The 19291-nt window shown below is 44.0% G+C and overlaps 1 protein-coding gene across 1 annotated transcript in view; it reads right to left on the bottom strand.

Annotated features, from left to right (window-relative positions):
* The window catches only part of PDIL5-2 (PDI-like 5-2), a 34229-nt gene extending 15176 nt beyond the window's left edge, over window positions 1-19053 (bottom strand). Inside the window, exons 1-3 of the mRNA XM_086494229.1 lie at window positions 18710-19053; window positions 13155-13258; window positions 12703-13073 (exon numbers count right to left, since the gene is read on the bottom strand). Of these exons, the coding sequence (XP_086350355.1) occupies window positions 12703-13073; window positions 13155-13258; window positions 18710-18904 (670 nt within the window). The 5' untranslated portion in view covers window positions 18905-19053. The remainder of the gene's footprint in view (window positions 1-12702; window positions 13074-13154; window positions 13259-18709) is intronic.
* Between the last annotated feature and the right edge of the window lie 238 nt (window positions 19054-19291).

Below are 19291 nucleotides of genomic sequence, written 5' to 3'. Positions count from 1 at the left end.
TTACATAAAGAGCTATGTGAAGAGATGCGCTCAGTGTCAGGTCAATAAGGCAAAGCGCCTTAAGAAAGCTTGCCTGCTACATCCATTGGAAATCCTAGATGCCAAGTGGCAGAGTATTTCCATGGACTTCATCGTTGGTTTGCCAAATACTAGTCGGGGCAATGACGCTATTTGGGTTGTGGTCGATAGACTCACAAAAATGGCGAAGTTTATACCAACGATGTCACAAAAATACGGAAGCGTAAACTGACGTTTAATTGCACTTCAAATACTCAAGAGAATTAGAGGGAGAGAGAAAACTTGACACTCCATTGGGGACCAGAAGATGGATTGGTCCCCCCCCATAAAGAGAATATCTTTATTACTAAGGGAGAATCTTTACAAGCACAGGAACGGGGCATACGCCCGTCCTCTATTCTTTCTTCTGTTCTGTTCTGACTACTGATTGAGAAAGTGTTTCCACTTTCTTTCTGCTTAGAGGATTTCCCATCTTCTGCGAGACTGGTTGGAAGCTCTCAAAAAGAGAGTCTATCTTCCAAAACAGCTCATCGGAAGCTCTCACAGAGGAGAGTCCATCTTCCGTTATGTGTTGCCTTCATGCTCATTCATTCATGCATCGAACACAAAAGAGAAACAAGCAAAATGCACACGCACATGCTTGCTGTAATTTTCTGCACATAACCTGAAATTCTTACCTGTGCACACCCCTATGCCGAAACAGAGGTCTTCTTCGCGATGGAATCGCGCCAAACTTGATGTAGACTTAGGATAAGGAGAGAGAAGAGAATTTCTATGGCTGGTCTGCTGAAAACAGCCCTAATCGAGGTGATTAGGGGCTGAAAACAGAGAATTACAGCAGCCGCACTCTACTAAGAGAGCGTCTACGGCAGCTTCTCGCGATGAAACTTCACCAGAAGGTGTCTATGATTGTGAGATCCCTTGTTCTTGACAATGGGAGCACAAGGCTACCACATATGTCGCAAGGGGCTGCTCTCAAGCTTCAATGGAGGGCTCCACCGCGTAGAGCACGCTCACATTAGGGGGGGTAGGTGCACTGCCAGCCCTGAAAATGGGGGAGGGGGGGCTCCTAAATAGCCATCAAGGAGAGGGGACGCTAGGAAGAGAGAGAGGGTGAGAGTGAGAGAGAGAGAGTTAGTTTGCATTGGTAAGTGTGCCACTTGGCACACTTACTTTAAAAACTTAAAAACCATTCAACTTTTGACTTTAAAAACTTCTAGCTCATTAATTAAAAAAATGTGCAACTAACTAACAACTGCTACCAATGATTCTTTTATGAGAACACCAAAGGTCTGCCGGCGCAATGCCGCACGGGCACTGCACCGCCTTTAACTGTTCACACTTGTCCGGCCGCCCGCCCGGGCACGGACCGTTAAATTTAATTTCACGAAACTTACCCTAAGGCTTTATTAGCTTTATTAGCCTTAGGGTCACTGTTCTAAGGACCCCATCTCATTCATGTGCTTGTACTGACGCGCGTATTTTTCCTGAGCCTAAAATCTGAGGCTACTGCTTACCCCTTTCTGAAGACCCAATTTCCCAATCACTAGGGCTTCAGGGTAATTTCTGCTAAGGTCCCTCTGAGGTGTTCTAGCCCGCATTTAGGCTCACCTGAGGCCTTAGAACTGCTAGGTCTATTCTGGTGTGCACACAACTAATTAGATAATTCTTTCCTCGTAAATAAATTAATTATTTACAAAGTCTAACTTAGTTACATCCCTCTTGGTTCTAAACAGTTGACCTCAACTGTAGAGCGTCAACATAACTGTGCAAGATGTCAGGGTAGTCCTTGAGATCGGACTCAGTCATCCACTTTGCATCTAAAGGAGTGTAATTCTTGAACTTGACTAAATACTTTCGATGTAGACTCCCCGACTTGAGTTGTCTCTCCGAGTGGTGTATTATTTGTTCAGGTTGAAGGATTTCCTCAGTCTCTTCGACTTTTGGAGGATCTTCTTGTACGGGCGACACTGGAGGAGGTCCAACATATGGTCGGAGGAGACTGACATGAAAAGCATTGTGGATGCGCCAGTTAGAAGGCAAATCCAATCTGAAAGTCACATCATTGACTTTATCTGTAATTTTGAAAGGGCCGTAAAATCTATGGGAAAGTTTGACAACTTTCCCTTTGCCGACCCGCTTTTTCAATCTAGCTTTCTCAAACTGAAGCAGGACATATTGTCCTTTTTCAAGATTGAGATTCCTTCTGTGCTTGTCTGCTTTTCTCTTCTGTTGCTCTTGAGTACGAAGAATCGCTTGCCTTACTTGTTGATGGGCAATATCAATATTGCGCACAAATTCATCTGCGGCGAAGATGTTTTCTTTGGTCACCATAATAGGAAGTAAGAGTGGCTTCCCATAAATAATTTCGAAAGGGGCTTTACCAGTTGAGGAATGTATGGTATTATTATACGCAAACTCAACTATTGGTAAGTATTGTTCCCATTCGGATTGTCGTTCCGAAACATAGCACTTGAGGAGATCTAAAACAGTGGCATTAGCGATTTCGCTTTGACCATCTGTTTGAGGATGATAAGCTGATGAAAAATCAAGCTTAGTTCCCAAGTTTTCGAACAATGCCTGCCAAAATAGACTAGTCATGCGGGGATCTCTATCGCTGACAATAGTCTTTGGCAATCCATGGTGTTTAAAAATCTGAGCTAGAAATATTCTAGCCATGTGATCAGCTTTGATCGTCTTTTTTTACTGGAAGAAAATGTGCTTGCTTACTGAACCTATCTACTATAGTCCAGATTGCATCATTTCCATTCTTGGATCTAGGAAGATCCGTAATAAAATCCATGGCAATACTTTCCCATGGCGTGTTAGGCACAGGGAGCGGCTGAAGCTTGCCATAAACTTTATGTCTGTCATATTTCACTTTTTGGCATACTAAACACTCACGTACATGTTTTTCAATGTCCGCACGGAGTGTTGGCCAAAAGAAATACCTTTCGAGGGCACTAGTGGTGGAAGCAATTCCCCGATGCCCAGCATAAGGAGAATTATGTGCTTCATCCATCACCTTTTGTCGTAAGGGCTGAGCTATGCATATTGCTTGTTGACGATAGAGTGTATTATCCCTAATAGAATACGGTGGCTTTGAGTGACCAGCTTGAAGAGCTGCCCAAATTGTGGCAAAGTTTGGGTCTTGAGGATACATCTCGCTGAGAGATTCTAGTTCCTCATGATAAATTGTTGTTAGTGCACTGATCTTTGGACGCCTGGAGAGAGCATCTGCAACTGCATTCTTCGTTCGAGAAGTGTGTAAAATCTGAAAATGAAACATTGAAAGAAAGTTGGCCCATCTCATCTGCTTTTCTGATAACTTTCTTTGTGTGAGGAAGTAGCGAAGACTTTGATGATCTGTCTTGATAATAAAATCAGCTCCTAATAGATAGTGTTTCCAAATGGAAAGAGCATGAATTACGGCCATTAGCTCTTTCTCGTATATGGAGACATGCAACTCTGCATCTTTAAGGCGCCGACTTTCATAGGCTATCGCGTGACCCTCTTGGTTCAAAACTGCTCCTACACAATCTCCAGATGCATCGCAGTATACCTCGAAAGGTTTGCGAAGATCAGGGACGGTAAGAACGAATCCGTGACTGAGTAGATACTTAAGCTTTTCGAAAGCTTGTTTTTGTCCAGACCCCCAATGGAATGGAATCCGCTTCTCTGTCAGGTCATGGAGGGGACCTGCTATCGCGGCAAAAGCTCGAATGAAACGCCGATAATAAGAACAGAGGCCAAGGAAACTTCGTACATCATGTACTGTAGTTGGCGTAGGCCATTCTACAACTGCTTGAATCTTATCAGGGTCCATTCTCACCTGGTTGTGAGATACTATATGGCCCAAATAGTGGATTTCTTTTAGAAAGAACTCACTCTTCTTAGCATTCACAAATAATTTGTGTTTGCGTAATTCTTCAAACACTAAGGCGAGATGCTTATAGTGTTCGTCTTCCGTCTCTGAGAAGATTAAGACGTCATCAAAGAAAACGCCTGTAAAGCTTCTGTATGAGTGGAAGATTCTATCCATCATTCTGTTGAATGTAGCTGGTGCATTAGTGAGCCCAAAAGGCATCACTAAGAATTCATACAACCCGAAGGTTGTTCTAAATGAAGTGTTATGCACATCCTGAGGAGCTATGCGGATTTGATGATAACCGCTCTTCAAGTCTATACGACTAAAGGCACCGGCTCCTTGTAACTTATCAAGAATGTCATCAATCCGAGGGATTGGAAATCGATTCTTGATTGTGATCTTGTTTAGAGATCTATAGTCTATGCACATGCGGAATGTGCCATCTTTTTTCTGTACTAGCAAGTCAGGTGAACAATATGGAGAAGTACTAGGCCTTATTAAGCCCTTCTCCAAAAGTTCGTTAACCTGCTTGAGAATTTCCTCTTGCTGCATTAGACTAACTCGATAAGGGGGCTGATTTGGAGGAGAACTTCCTGGGATCAAATCAATGGTATGATCCTCAGGTCGCGAAGGTGGGAGTTCATTTGGAAGTTCATCTGCAAAACAATCTTTATATCTTTCTATTAACTTAAGTCTTTTTTGCTCTAAAGAGGAAGAAAGTTGTGAAACAGACACATCTCTCTCTCTTGCAAAAATCAAGTACGCTGAAACACACTTTTTCATTTCTTTCTTGATGGCAATGTGATTGGCGATAGAAATACGCCAATCACTTGCATCTACAAGTACAAGATACTCCTTTCCTTTATGAGCAAAAGATAAGGTTTTCTGAACATAGTCAGGAATGGGATGCATCTTGTAGTGCCAAGGCATTCCCAAGATAACATCGCATCCTTCAAGTGAAGCTAGTAAGAAAGACTCTTGATCCTTGTAGTCGTCGACCTTTAGATTCAACTTCCCTATGATTGGAGTAGAGTTTGAGTTCTGCCCTTTGAAAGCAGATTGCACTTGAATAGAGACTCCGAAACGATTGGGCTGCAGGTTCAGGTCGTCAGCTAGCTTGGTAGAGATGAAGTTGTCTGTGCTACCAGGGTCAAACAAAATAAGAGCCCGCTGGTTGTTGATACTACCCCATGCTTTGAGAAGAGCTCTTTCTTTTCCATCCTTGGTTGTATTTCCCTGTACATATGGGATTGCATTGGAAGAGGGTGGTTGTGGAGGTTTGGTAGGACAGTCACCCTTCATATGACCAACTTGTCCGCACTTGAAGCATCTTCCTTCACTAATGTATGTTCGCAACTCAGCAGGAGAGAGATATCTCCCTTTCTTGGGCTGATTTGGCTTTGCTTCTGCTTCGGAGGCGGTTCTTTTCTTCTTTTGAGAAGAAGTAGAAGAGGTAGGCTGCTCATGGAGAGCCTTCTGCTTAGCATGGTAAGTGCTTTGCTCCATCTTCCTGGGAGTACCCTTGTCATGTATTCCATCAGCTATGCGGGCTGATTCCATAAGTATCTGCAAATTACTTCGAGGGTAAAGCTTCATAGTCTTTTGCAAGGCTTCATGCAAACCTGCTTCAAACTTGCGCATCTTGTCCGAATCGTCAATCTTCTTGAATGGAGTGACTTTCAAGAGAACGTCCCAAAACCTATCCACATAGCGTGGAACAGTTTCGTTCTCTGACTGTGAAAGTCGATCCCATTCTTTCTTTACCTCTTCCTCATAGTCTGGAGGAAGGAACTGTGCGTAGAACTCCTTCTTCAAAGCGGTCCAATCTTGGGGTTTGCGAACTTCCAGGATAAGGGTTAACCACCAATTGCTGGCGGTGCCTTTCAGGTACAAACTGACATGGCGAAGCTTGGATCTTTCTTTAAAATTCCCTTCAGCAAATGCAACTTCAAATTGGCGGATGAAAGCCAAAGCTTTGTCATTATCACGCCGTCCATTGTAGGTGTCGAATTTCACATCTTTATCTCCTGACTTGAATGTTTTCTGCCTGTGGTGCTTCTTCTTATGGTGCTCCTTCTTTCGATGCTGAAAACAGAGAATTACAGCAGCCGCACTCTACTAAGAGAGCGTCTACGGCAGCTTCTCGCGATGAAACTTCACCAGAAGGTGTCTATGATTGTGAGATCCCTTGTTCTTGACAATGGGAGCACAAGGCTACCACATATGTCGCAAGGGGCTGCTCTCAAGCTTCAATGGAGGGCTCCACCGTGTAGAGCACGCTCACATTAGGGGGGGTAGGTGCACTGCCAGCCCTGAAAATGGGGGAGGGGGGGCTCCTAAATAGCCATCAAGGAGAGGGGACGCTAGGAAGAGAGAGAGGGTGAGAGTGAGAGAGAGAGAGTTAGTTTGCATTGGTAAGTGTGCCACTTGGCACACTTACTTTAAAAACTTAAAAACCATTCAACTTTTGACTTTAAAAACTTCTAGCTCATTAATTAAAAAAATGTGCAACTAACTAACAACTGCTACCAATGATTCTTTTATGAGAACACCAAAGGTCTGCCGGCGCAATGCCGCACGGGCACTGCACCGCCTTTACCTGTTCACACTTGTCCGGCCGCCCGCCCGGACACGGACCGTTAAATTTAATTTCACGAAACTTACCCTAAGGCTTTATTAGCTTTATTAGCCTTAGGGTCACTGTTCTAAGGACCCCATCTCATTCATGTGCTTATACTGACGCGCGTATTTTTCCTGAGCCTAAAATCTGAGGCTACTGCTTACCCCTTTCTGAAGACCCGATTTCCCAAGCACTAGGGCTTCAGGGTAATTTCTGTTAAGGTCCCTCTGAGGTGTTCTAGCCCGCATTTAGGCTCACCTGAGGCCTTAGAACTGCTAGGTCTATTCTGGTGTGCACACAACTAATTAGATAATTCTTTTCTCGTAAATAAATTAATTATTTACAAAGTCTGACTTAGTTACAAACGAAGTCGACAGTTAAAAGCCATGAGTTGGCGGTTTTATTTGTTGATCAGCTTGACAAGCTGTATGGTCTACCAGAGGATATCGTCAGTGATCGAGATACTAAGTTCACTGGCCGATTTTGGGGAGATGTGTTTGCTCATCTTCAGACGAAGTTGAGTATGTCATCTTCTGACCATCCTGACTCCGACGGACAAACTGAGAGGATGAATCAGAGGTTAGAGGACATGTTGAGAGCCTATGTCTCTCACACGCAGTCTGATTGGGAAAGGTATCTTCCACAGTTAGAGTTTGCCTACAATAGTAGCAAGCATTCTGCTTCTAGATTTAGCCCATTCACGTTGATGTATGGATTTGAGCCTAAATCCCCAATTGCTATTGGCTTAGAAAAACTCAAGGAACGCCAAGCTCGTGACTTCTTGTATGACATGCAAGAGATGCTCGAATTGGCTAAGGATAGTATAAGAACGGCTCATGATCAAGTCACTACTTATGCTAATCAAAAGAGATCTCCCAAGACTCTAGAGGTGGGACAATGGGTTTATCTGAAGATACCTTGGACAACTATGTACAGATACCAGCTTAACATGGCACCAGCTCAAAGACCACCGATGGGTATGAAAAGACGACAAAGGTTGTTATCTCGTAGCCGACTATAGTCATGCATCCAATTGATTTCTGTTGTGCAAGGACATTGAGGATTCCAAGACTATGCGAACGGGAAAGCATTATAAACTTTCAGCTAGATATTGTGGTCCATTCTTGATCACAAAGAAACTTGGCCAAGTTACCTATAAACTAGCTCTTCCTTCGGATGTTAGTGTACATCCAGTGTTTCAAGGTCATCCGCCTTAGAGTAAAATTGGACGAAGCCGTAGTTTTTGTGCCTACCAAGGAAAATGTATAGCAAGATATGCAAACTTAGTATATTCCTCGAGAACCAGCGGCAGTTTTAGATCAACGTACCCGCCATTCGTGCCAAAAGGCTTATGAGGAGTACTTAATTAATGGACGAGTCAATCTGCAAGGTTTGCTACTTGGAAACCAGTTAGAGCTCTGAAAGCTCAGTATCCCCACTTCATTGATGAGGACATCAATGGTTCTGAAGGAGGGAAGTATGTTATGTCCTGCTCTTAGGAGAGGGAATCTAGCCCAGACACTGTCGGGATGGGCATCCAGTGTGCGGACGGACGTAGTGTAAACCCTGGCCAGTGTGGACGGCCATTATTATAAAAGGGAGGCCAAGGCCTCATTTGCAGTTATCGAACCCCATTGGCAGAGTGCCAGTGGTTAGCTCGCGAGACTAGGAGTGCGCGAGGTCACCTCGAGGAGGTGAGGCCGGGTGGTATGGGATGCTCGGTCTTACAAGTGCACGCCTATGTCCTCGGACGCTGCCCCAGCATGGGGGAGCTGCAGGATGGTGGCTATGGTCGGGTGGTTCGTCCGACGCGTGTCTGTGGGCAGTCCGTGTAGCCGGGAGATCCATTCTCTCCTTTTGTTTCAGCTGCAAATGTATATTCAGATTCATAAACTGGTTCAGAGGTACAAAAGTTCACATGTACAATTGGTACAGCACTCAATGCTCATAAGCTCTACAAGATACAAAGCGTAATTCTAGAGTTCTAGAGCCGAGCCCAGAATCAAGAGTCTAGCCCCCCAAAATGGGATTAGTGGGTGCTATTTATAGGTGGCCGCATTGGAGTCTAACTAGCCGCACAGCCGCACAGGATCCGGTAACTGATGGTAACTCCGCTAAGTAACTTAGAGCCCGTGTATGTCATCTAAGGACTGGTTCCCACCGTCTACAAATGTGAAGCGTTACAAAGTTTCTGAGAATAAGTGTAAGGTGTGAGATTAGTCCTAGAGAATGATTCAAGGAGAGGAAAGGTGAAATTATCCCAAATGTAGTGGTGCAAGGCTGTAGAGCTACTTAAAGCTCATCTCATGAATAAACTAACCCATTCCATTTTGCATTACATCTCCCTTGTTTATGGTGAGCTTGTGATGGGTTAGCAACTACTCAAGTTCGTGTTTATGTGTCCAAGTTAATTGATCTTGAAACCTAATTCGTTTAAGTGATAATCTAACCTACACACACTCATTTGTGTGCACCATATTTGTCTTTCATCCACCCTAGCTAGCACGATCCCATTCTCATCAAGTGGTAACAAAGCTCCAGGTTATGCTAGCTAGGTTTCCCGTTATCCATTTGTGTGATTAGCATCCCCTAATCTTTATTTGCATTAGCTTAATAATCCCAATCCCTAATACCCGCTTGGGCAAGAGCATGCTCCACTACGCTTTGGTGATTAGGTGAGGGGGAACTCATATTTAGCATTGATCGTGTATGTAATTCTCAATTATTGTGCTTATCTATGACCATTTTCAACTTGCCTTTGCAGCCCCATTGCCCTCACTGTAGGCGCCATCGCTTTACATGATTTCTGTGTGTCTGAAGCAACCAGCAAGAGCTCTCCAACAAATATCCATTTGCTCTAATCGGATCTCGTATGTGTATTTAATTGATTGGTTAATTTCTTGCAAATTAGCCCATCAATTTCTCGAATTCTTGCAACGACTCGAAAAAAAAAATATGTGTGTGTGTACCTAAAAGGCATTTAATGCCCACCATCTCTTTGTAGAAAAAGAAGCCCCAAATAGCTTCAAAGGTCAACCTCCAAGGCAAAGTACATAGTCGTCCCGGGTCCACGACCTGCCCCGGAAACTGGCCACCTGCAGCTTATCTCTGTTTGACAGCGCCCATCAAAGCCGCCACTAGCTCAAGCTCACTGAGCCTCCTGCTCCTGCCGACCGGCGCTGACCCAAAGGCGCTCAAGCCAATTTTAACACTCTTTCTGGTCCGCCCCTACGGGGGCCCCCTTCCCCCGCCTACCTGGTGGACTAGCTCCTACCGGCTTGTAAGCCCGCCGACCCACAACCTTGAGCCAAACCTCCAAGACACAAAGCCCCTCTTTTAGAGGACTTTCTCACGGCCGAGTTCTTGCAAGGGCATTCTTCTTGCCATTAGCCCCCCTTCTCACGGGCTGAATCTACATCAAGAGGCCTCCACCAAGCTTTCAAGGAAGGAATCTCCAAGGCCATTAAAAGACCGAACCTCGAAGCCAAGAGCTTCAAAAGACTTCATTTGGCTACTTCAAAGTAAAAGGCACCACCATTTGTGAAGAGGAGCCTCACTCCAATGAAGAGGAGCTTCACAAAAGGATTCTCTCTCTCTCTCTCTCTCTCTCTCTCTCTCTCTCTCTCTCTCTCTCTCTCTCTCTCTCTCTCTCTCTCTCTCAACCTTCAAAACTTTGCAGCCAAGCACAATAACTTAAAATAAATTTTATATCATCTCTCAAGGGGTATTTGTGCTTGTGTAAAGAGAGAGATAGGCACTGGCTAGGAGAGTCTCCTAAGCTAAGACCCCTCCATAAGCACAATGAAAGAGAAAAGGCTAAGGAAATCTGTGTTGCAGGGAACGGCCCCCCAGCCTCAGGAAACGCGTTTCTACGTTTCTGGCGAGGGAGCACGTTTCTAACTGCCTCGAAACGCTTTGAAACAGCGCCTATTTTGCCCCCCAAAAAAGCCAAGCTGGCGTTGGATTATTAAAAGAAAATCAAGCCTACCTCTTTGAGCATGCGTGTTTGAACCGGGCACCCATCTTTAAAAACTAAGCCCTCTTATCCAAAAGAAACTCTAAAACTTGAGAAACAAGGAACTATTCCTCTGCAAACACACATGGAGCTCCAGAACTTTGCAGAATTCTCTTCTCGGCACGATCGTAGGCGAGGGAAGCTTCCATCAATACGTGTTAATGAAGAGGAAGACTCGAAAGCCACAAGCACTTGTTTTTGCTTTCCCGCGAGCTCAAATTGTTTTGTTTCTCTGTGGTTGGCTACTATCAAATGGGTATACCCCCGCCATTTCCTTGTCCTATAGATTTCCATTTCATGTTCTTACAGGTAGGTTGACGTTTCGTGCAACACAGAAGGAAATTTAACGGGGAGGAATTTCACACTTGGTAGACCAAGTTGAAAGGCTACTTAATGAAAAAGCAGTTATGGGGAGTAGTCAAGCCAACGATCACTGATCCGTCATCCATTGATAAAGCATACATACATACACTAGCTATGAGCGCACAAAATCAAGCCAAGGACGAGCAGACATTAGGAATCATAATCACTACACTACATGACAATTATGTACACTTTACTGATGATTGTGAAACCTCATCAGCTGCATGGGAAGCACTAGAAAAAAGCTTTGGAGCTAGGAAAAAGAAGAGCAAAGTGAGCTTAAAAAAAGATCTATATAAATTAAGAATGGAACATAGCGAAGACATTGCAAGCTTGGTCAATCACCTTAAAAGCATGATCACACAACTAGCCTATGTAAACAGTGCATTACCAGAGGAGGACAAAATTGCAATTCTTCTAGTAGCCATACCACAGAGCTTTGATCAAATTATGACCATCATTGAGGAGAAGGATCAAACACCAGATTTCCAAGATGTAATCAACTCTCTAATGTCAGAGGAGAAGAAGCACAGGGAGGAATGCTACTTCAGGGGGAGGAGCTTTTGTAGTTAGCTCTAGTAACAAAACTTGTTTCAAGTGTGGCAAAGAAGGGCACACAGCAAAGGATTGTCTAGCATCAAAGACTTGCATCATTTGCAGGAAGAAGGGTCATCTTTCTTCCAAGTGTTTCAACCAGAACAGAGGCAGCACCAACAAAAATCCAAGGCCCAAAGTCTATTTGGCGGAAGAAGACAAAGATGAAGATGAAGAAGAAGGCGGCAGTAGCCTTCTAGTCTACGACGACATTCTCTAGCTTTTGTTTTGGCCTTTCCCCTTCAGTTGTATTTGTTTGGAGATAGCTTGGACTAGCTTGGTCTCAATTTTATACATCTGTTTGAGTAGAGATGTTGAGTATCTCTTGGATTAGAGATAGTTTGTCTCTTGGATTGGGGATGGTCTTTTCGATTGGAGATGTTCTTTTTTGCTCCTCGATTGGAGTGTGCCAGAGACGTCAGATTCTTCAATTTCTTCGAGTCCTAAAGTATGAGTAAAGGAAAGAAAAGGTGGAATTATCCCACATGTAGTGGTGCAAGGTAGTAGAGCTACTTAAAGCTCATCCATGAATAAACAAACCCATTCCATTTTGCATTACATCTCCCTTGTTGATGGTAAGCTTATAATGGGTTAGCAACTACTCAAGATCGTGTTTATGAGTTCAAGTTAATTGATCTTGGAACCTAATTCGCTCGAGTGATAATCTAGCCTACAGACACTCACTAGTGTGCACCATGTTTGTCTTTCATCCACCCTAGCTAGCACGATCCCATTCTCATCAATAAGTATTTGAAGAAACCTTCCAATAGTTTTCATACTTCATCATTTCATAAAACAAGTGAGGTAGAAAATCTTTGGCAACAAGTCCCCAGATTTCTACGCCTAGTCTAAACCGTTTCCTAGTTGCAAACAGGTTAATCTCTTTTAAACTTTCAGCTTTAAATGTATCAGATCCCTAATAACCAGACAGCTGACACTAAACAGCACATGCAATATAGGTATATTTGAAATATGTGCTCTTGTGCTTTCATATAGTCCCTTCACATACACATTCAGAAACAACAAAAAGAATGTCCATGAAACCCTTCCTTTCAACCCTTGTCGCAAAACATCTCTAATCATAAATAGCTTAAACGCCTTCCAGCATATTCTACTCCTATGTAACATCCGTTGCTAAGTGCAAGCCTTCACAGATTTAAAGAAGGGTGGATACAGATGTATGATCATACAGTAGGCACAGGGAGCACCAAAATTAGAGCATACCTTCAAACGGGCCATAGAAAATTTCCTGCTCCCTTTGATCTCGGCCAAGAGCTACAACAGCAGGACTTTTATCGAAATCAAACCTCTCCATTATCTTCTCTGTAAAGCTCTCTAAAACCAAAAACCAAGCCTTAATCTTAAATTCTTTGGCAACATCTGAGAACATAGTGTTGGCGGTCCCAAAACCAATAAAGAAAGGGAAGCTATCATCTGCAATTTTCAGGAAGTTATGTAGTTCATCTTCATTTTCCACCACTTTTATGTCAGGACTTGCAAGCTTCTCAAGATGCCACGAGAGAGATGCAGCTTTGCGAGAACCCTTGTAATCCACAGGATAACCGTGGATAAAGAATTTGAGCGTGGGATAACCCCTGAAAATCAAGCAAACGTCATGCTGAAGTCAAACGCGACTTTCTCACACTGATTTTAAAAGAGAGAACGATTGTATGTACCTGACATCAAATCTTGATGCGATTTTTGTGTACTTTTCTGCATTTAATTTGGCAAGCACAATAGGTGGACTTCTCTCAGCAAGTCCAGGAGCAGCCACATCCAACTAAGCAAAGACAACGAAGCATAAGCAGACAAACACAGTACGCTACTAAAAAGAAAAGCTTGTTACAAAACTCATAATTTCGACAAGGTTAAACAGGGTCGAGTAAATACTCATGACAAGGATATAAATCCTTGGATTCAGTTAAGTGCAACCAAGTAAAAGAAATTGAAACCATGTCAACTACAACTTTCTAAGGTGGATAGATGACTAAACCAGAAAGTATGTGAGAGGACTTCACCCTTACAGCTAGAAAGCAGCCCCACCTCCCCAGGTTGCCACAGCCCCAAAAGCAGGTTCAGCATCTGAATCGATATCATCAATATCCTTTTCTTTCTTCTAGCACTTGCTATGCTTGAAGCCTGTCGCCACCCACAACCACACCCTGCTCCAGCCATCACTGCTCAGCCGCCACTGGTAGCCAAAGCCCACACAGCCCACCCTTTTACCCATCGTTGCCGCTCTCCCGCTTCTGTACCCGTTCGATACTCACATTGCAATCCCTAGCCTGCAGCATTATCCTCCCGTCTCACACACTCATGCACACGCATGCACGCACTCACACAAGCGACTGTCATGTGAAGGTTTCATGGACAAGGATATTTGCAACAATCTCTGACGTAACTCGATTGACTTACCAGTGCTATACCAAAGTCACCACTCCAAGAGATGGCATCAAAACCGAGGGTGATGGCATGAACTACGGGTATTGGATCATTTCCCAGCTCTACAAATACTCCACCCTCCAAAATCTGCATCTCCAGTGACCAGTCACATACCTCATGCACGAAAGGCGAATCTCCAAGCCAATACAAGAAAATCCAGATGATCCGGACAACCTTGGCTACTGAGATATGAACTGTCCAACGACAAGGGTCCATGGAGAACTACTACAACCACCATGTGTCATGAGTGCATAAATCTCAAGGAGCTCCATCGGAACTGAGAGTCACGACAACTATTGACCTTCCTCGGTCTGGAACCCCTCCCCAAGCAACTATCACCTTACTCTCGCAGTGAATTGGAAACATACATCAGTATACACATCATTACTGAGATTAAAGCTACTATGGTAACATCAAGAGACAGAGACCCTGCTACCAAGTTCTGCACAAGAAGAAAAGGAGCTCTAGAAAGCCAGAAGTGGGATAAAGTCAGAGGAGTGTTGGAGATGGCTGAGCTTCTATGAAACCAACAGAACAATGCACGGTTAGTACTTACTCCATGAGTGAGAGAGAGAGAGAGAGAGAGAGAGAGAGAGAGAGAGAGAGAGATGAAATGTTATATTAAATGTCGCCAAGAATGACCTACAAGACCAAAAGTTACATCAATACTCTGTCTGAAAGCTATGAAATAGAAAATGAAAACATCCAGACAATGGATAACTTCCACAACCTTTCAACAATCTCTTCCTATGCAACTAAATCACCCAAGATGGGTGACTCCCATAACATGTACATGTGGCCTGGAACCAAAATCAAAGAGAGTAAGAGAAAGTATCCCTCTCCACTGCCAAAAGATGTCCGGACAAACTGCAACTAATTCCTAGTCCAAGACGGACCTGTATGCAACTCCATGCCAGTACATGAGTAAGGGAAGTAGGTATGTCCTGAAGGGAACAACCTCCAATGACCAGTGTGGACGTCAAATCATAGGAAACTTTGTTGCATGCACTAGGAAGAGCAACTATCACACCACAAATCTAAATGAGCATGCAACTGCCAAAGTGGATCCATCTGCCAAAATGGCTCAAGAAGACACCCACCAAGATACTAACTGCACTATGGGCTGAAGCACTCCATCCAAAAGCTGCACAAAGTAGGCAAGGAAACCAACAAGGACTATGAGACTTTGTGCACAGTGCTCTGTTGTATGGAGCACCGGAGTCATTTGAAGATCATAATTTAGAAGCTGCCTCTTAGAGAGAAGATCATCAAAAATACCAGCTGAGGTAGTTTCTATCGCAATCCCCACATCGGACTATGCAACTGTTACAGGCTTGGACACTCCAAGCCAGAAATCAATAGCAACACACAAACGAAAACTGCAACAACTGAACTTGAATAGAGAGAGAGAGAGAGTAGACACAAATCCACTTCCAAATGCACGAGCCCCAAAGTCTGGCACCCCTTCCGGTATTTCTTTCTTTATTGCTCGACAAAAGTAGTAAAGTACAATTGTCGGCTCTGCTCTACTTCTACAAACTCGTAATGCTAGAGAGAGGACCAAGTTACAATATTTAAGGCCCCTCGCCTTGAAAAGCAACTCTCTTCAAAAGCTTTTTTTTTCCCTTTAGCGAACTGGGACGTCAGACCCAGGCCCGACCTACTCTCGCAAGGTGAAGCTTTTGTCACTGATTTCAGTCCCATGGAGAGACCTGAGACACCGCCTTGGGGATGGAGAGCCCGTTCAATCTTTTAGAACTTGCGCCCTTGTTAGTTTATCCAAGAGATCCCTGGCGAACCCCATTAGGGGCGTGACAGCGCCCAAGAGTCCCGTAGGGCCCCAGAGACTGCGAGACTTGGTTTCCCTCACCCGCCAAAACCTTGAATTACCCCGGCGGGTTTTCGAGAAGAAATTGCCATACCCAAAACCCCAAAAGCTGCCAAGCCAAAAACTGGTGCAAAAATCCAATTCCCTAATTTGCAAAGATGTCAATATAGGACTGCCATGTCAATAGCTGCTTCCACAAAGCGCAGGATTGTCTCTACAATGTCCACATCAGCAATTAGCCCCATTTTTTGGGCTGGCCGTCAACAGACCTTTTAGGTTTTAGGCCCCTCGATTGTTGTCCCCCAAGTTAGTCAGGGTTAGAGACCAGGGTTCCCCCGCCCCTAAATGTCCTGCCACGTCACTAAGAACACCCCTCTTGAAAGAAGAGTAATCACCCTCGATTACGCCTTCAAAACAAACAAAGGACATAAACTAGCTCAATAGACACCGACTCTATGTACTCGTGCAATAGACTACACACATCCAACACTTGCACGAAAATGACAATCATTGAACAATCGCATCTCATTTCCATCAAGATCCCAGATACAAATCATGATCATTGTAACTTATTTGGTAATCACATCCGAATCTCACTGATCTTTTCACCAATGTCTTGTTCTACTAAATGTTGTCACTGTCATATTCATATCCTTTCTCACATTTCAAGCAGACATGCCATTGACCATCTCAATCAAGACAGTACATTCACAGAGCATTTAATTCACAAAACTTAGTTCACACTCAACACAAAGGTGCAAACATTCAATCTAGTCATCTCATCTAGTCCAGAAATCTTGATGCACCTGGATCCCTGTGTAGCCATCTCATTCTTCCAAAACTCTTGATGCAGTAACAACAATATCCAGTCATCTCATCCAGAGAGAAATCTCAATGCACTAGAATCAGATTCCTGACTCACTTAGCCATCGCATCCTAATCTCACCAATCTCTACCAGATGTCTAGATGCAATTATTTCATCATATCATAAGCCAAGGGCCTTTAGATATGAGCCAAGGGCTCATTCTCTGGCACGCTTCAGTGTGTAGGTGCAGAGGATGGAGTACCGACGATGTACTGAGTTCAAGCAATATAAAGAAATACTGAAAGGGGCACCAAGGTTTGGGGCCAATGCTCTCTTGGGGTGGAGCTCCACCACTCCCCGTCTCGCGTGTCATCTATCTCTTTCAGTTCAGTTGTTATTTGAAGTGCTTAAAGTTGTTCAGCCTGTTCTTTTCCGTTGGCACGAGGTGCCCATCCCCATGACAGTGGTACTATACAGCTTCATTATTGTTGAGGAATTGCATCATGCCGAGGAAGATCAGAATGAGCTACCCCAAAGTTTAAGCTCTCCAAAGAGATATGCGCAAGAAGCCTCCAACTGTTGCCGACTTCAGCAAGGACTAGATGTGCCCATCAATAGCCAACAATGCTTGCAAACTTGTTACCCAAAGATCTCAACAAAGCTACGATCGGACATCAAGAGTACCGCCCATAAGAGATTGCCAACCTGCCACACATATGGTACACACAAGCTCACAAAAGGGCATAGATATTCCAAATTTGTAGGGCCACACTACTGTCGGTGAAGAGAGCATGGAGATGGAGTAGTCCACACTGCAAGAGTACCTCCTCAAATTGGTGTCATACTCAACTAAGCAACTGGCACCAAATGCCCCACCTCTGGCCACATTGTCAGAAAGTAATAATGATGCACTACTTGACCCAACCGAAAGAAAGGGCAATCCGTACGAACGTGGTGATGTGGCAGTTGGACATGGGGCAATTGTTTGATCTCAATTATTGGAACCGTTAATTAATCAAACTTTTGAGGCCAACTTTTGATAGGAGTTTCTTTAAAGGCCACATGCCTGTAAACATGTAGCCTTGGGGGAGGTTCTGCAGATCAGTGCAAGTTTGCAAATGCAGAGAGGCTCTTCCCGGCAGTTATGTATGCCAAAATCACTAATTCAAGAAACACCTCAAGGGGGCCCTCCCTTAGGGGCCACCACATTTGAGTGGGGCACTCCACCTCAAAGTGTCTTGTCTCTAGTTCAATTCTCTTTCAAGTTCAATTTTTAGAGCTCGTAGTCTTGTTCTCTGTTGACCGCCATATCAGTGACTTGCCGGTTAGAGTGGTATCAAAGCACCAGTCGATTCTTCCTCTAGGGAAAGTCCCAACTTGTTGATGGCTAGTCCACAATCAAGGGTCAACGGGCCCACATAAGGACATGTAGAAAGTGTTAACATAGAGTCAACTCAATCACCCTTGATGGAGGGGCCTGGAAGAAACCAACAAAAAGCACACAAACACAAAACATTTGCACAATATGTGCTCACATCCAATAATCCTTATCATATCACATTGCCATATTCTTGAGACATTTCAGTGAAGTGATCTATTCAAACACCACACTTGAATTTGTAAAGTATATTCCAAGAACCCTAAGCCAGGCTCAGCACATCAAGGATACCCCTTAACCATAAAAACGGGAAAATAACCATCCCAACTACCAATTCAACAGTTCTTCTTCTCCATTGATTGCTTGGACAGATCTTTTTTGACCTTCACATCCACATTGCCTGGACTAGTTCATTCATTCACCTCTTTTCTCATGATTTAAATAAATCAATCATGTATAAAGATAGGAAAAATCTTGTCAAGTTAATTCCATGCTGTAGTCCATCGTTCAGGCTCTCACCCCACCGAGATCAACAGAATCACTTGCTGACGCTGGCTTTAATCATCACCCAGTAACAGCAGAGGAAAGCTGACATCTTTTGGGTGTATCAGGTGCGAGGTACTATTCCCTCATTGTACATACGAATGTGATGAAAACTGTTGGTAGACACACAATATCCACACCTTCTCTCTCTACACACAATATCCACACCTTCCGAGCCCAAGATCGAGCTGAGCTTACTGTCAAGGAACAAAAATCAAGAAGAACGAAGATTACCTCGGGAGATAGTTTCTTGCAGTGAAAGCACCAAGGGGCATAGAAATCGACTAAGATATAGTCGTGCTTGGCGATGGCAGCGTCGAAGGTGGCATCCGTTAGCTCAAGAACTCGGCCATTTTGTTCTTCGTCTCCCTGAGCATCCGCCACGAGTAGCAGGACGAGCACGGAAATGATCCCCCACGGGCTTGCCATCACAGTAAGTAACCAAGATTGAAAACAACATAAACGAACTTTATACTTGGCACAATTCGAAAAAACTTTGCTCGTATGTTAAAGACGGGGTCGCACCCCACGGGAGTCTAAAGAACGCTCGTTCTTACATGATCCATCATCCCCCAGCCATGGGATCCATGGAGGAGAAGTGCACGCACAAAAGCAGAGGCGCCAGGCACTGTCAGATTTTTGAAAAGTAAACTTGGACGCATTGTGTAAACTCGGACACATTTTGTAAACTCGGACACCCAATGTGTAAACTCAAAGAAGTATAAATAAATGCGAACACACACACATTACAGCGAAATGCATACACACGCTTGGGTAGCCCATCAGGCTGCCACATCGCCTGTTCGAGTTCAAATC

This window comes from Adiantum capillus-veneris, chromosome 21, assembly GCF_014529385.1.
Source record: "Adiantum capillus-veneris isolate H3 chromosome 21, ASM1452938v2, whole genome shotgun sequence".
Lineage (NCBI taxonomy): Eukaryota > Viridiplantae > Streptophyta > Polypodiopsida > Polypodiales > Pteridaceae > Adiantum > Adiantum capillus-veneris.
This window is presented reverse-complemented; position numbering and strand designations above follow the sequence as displayed.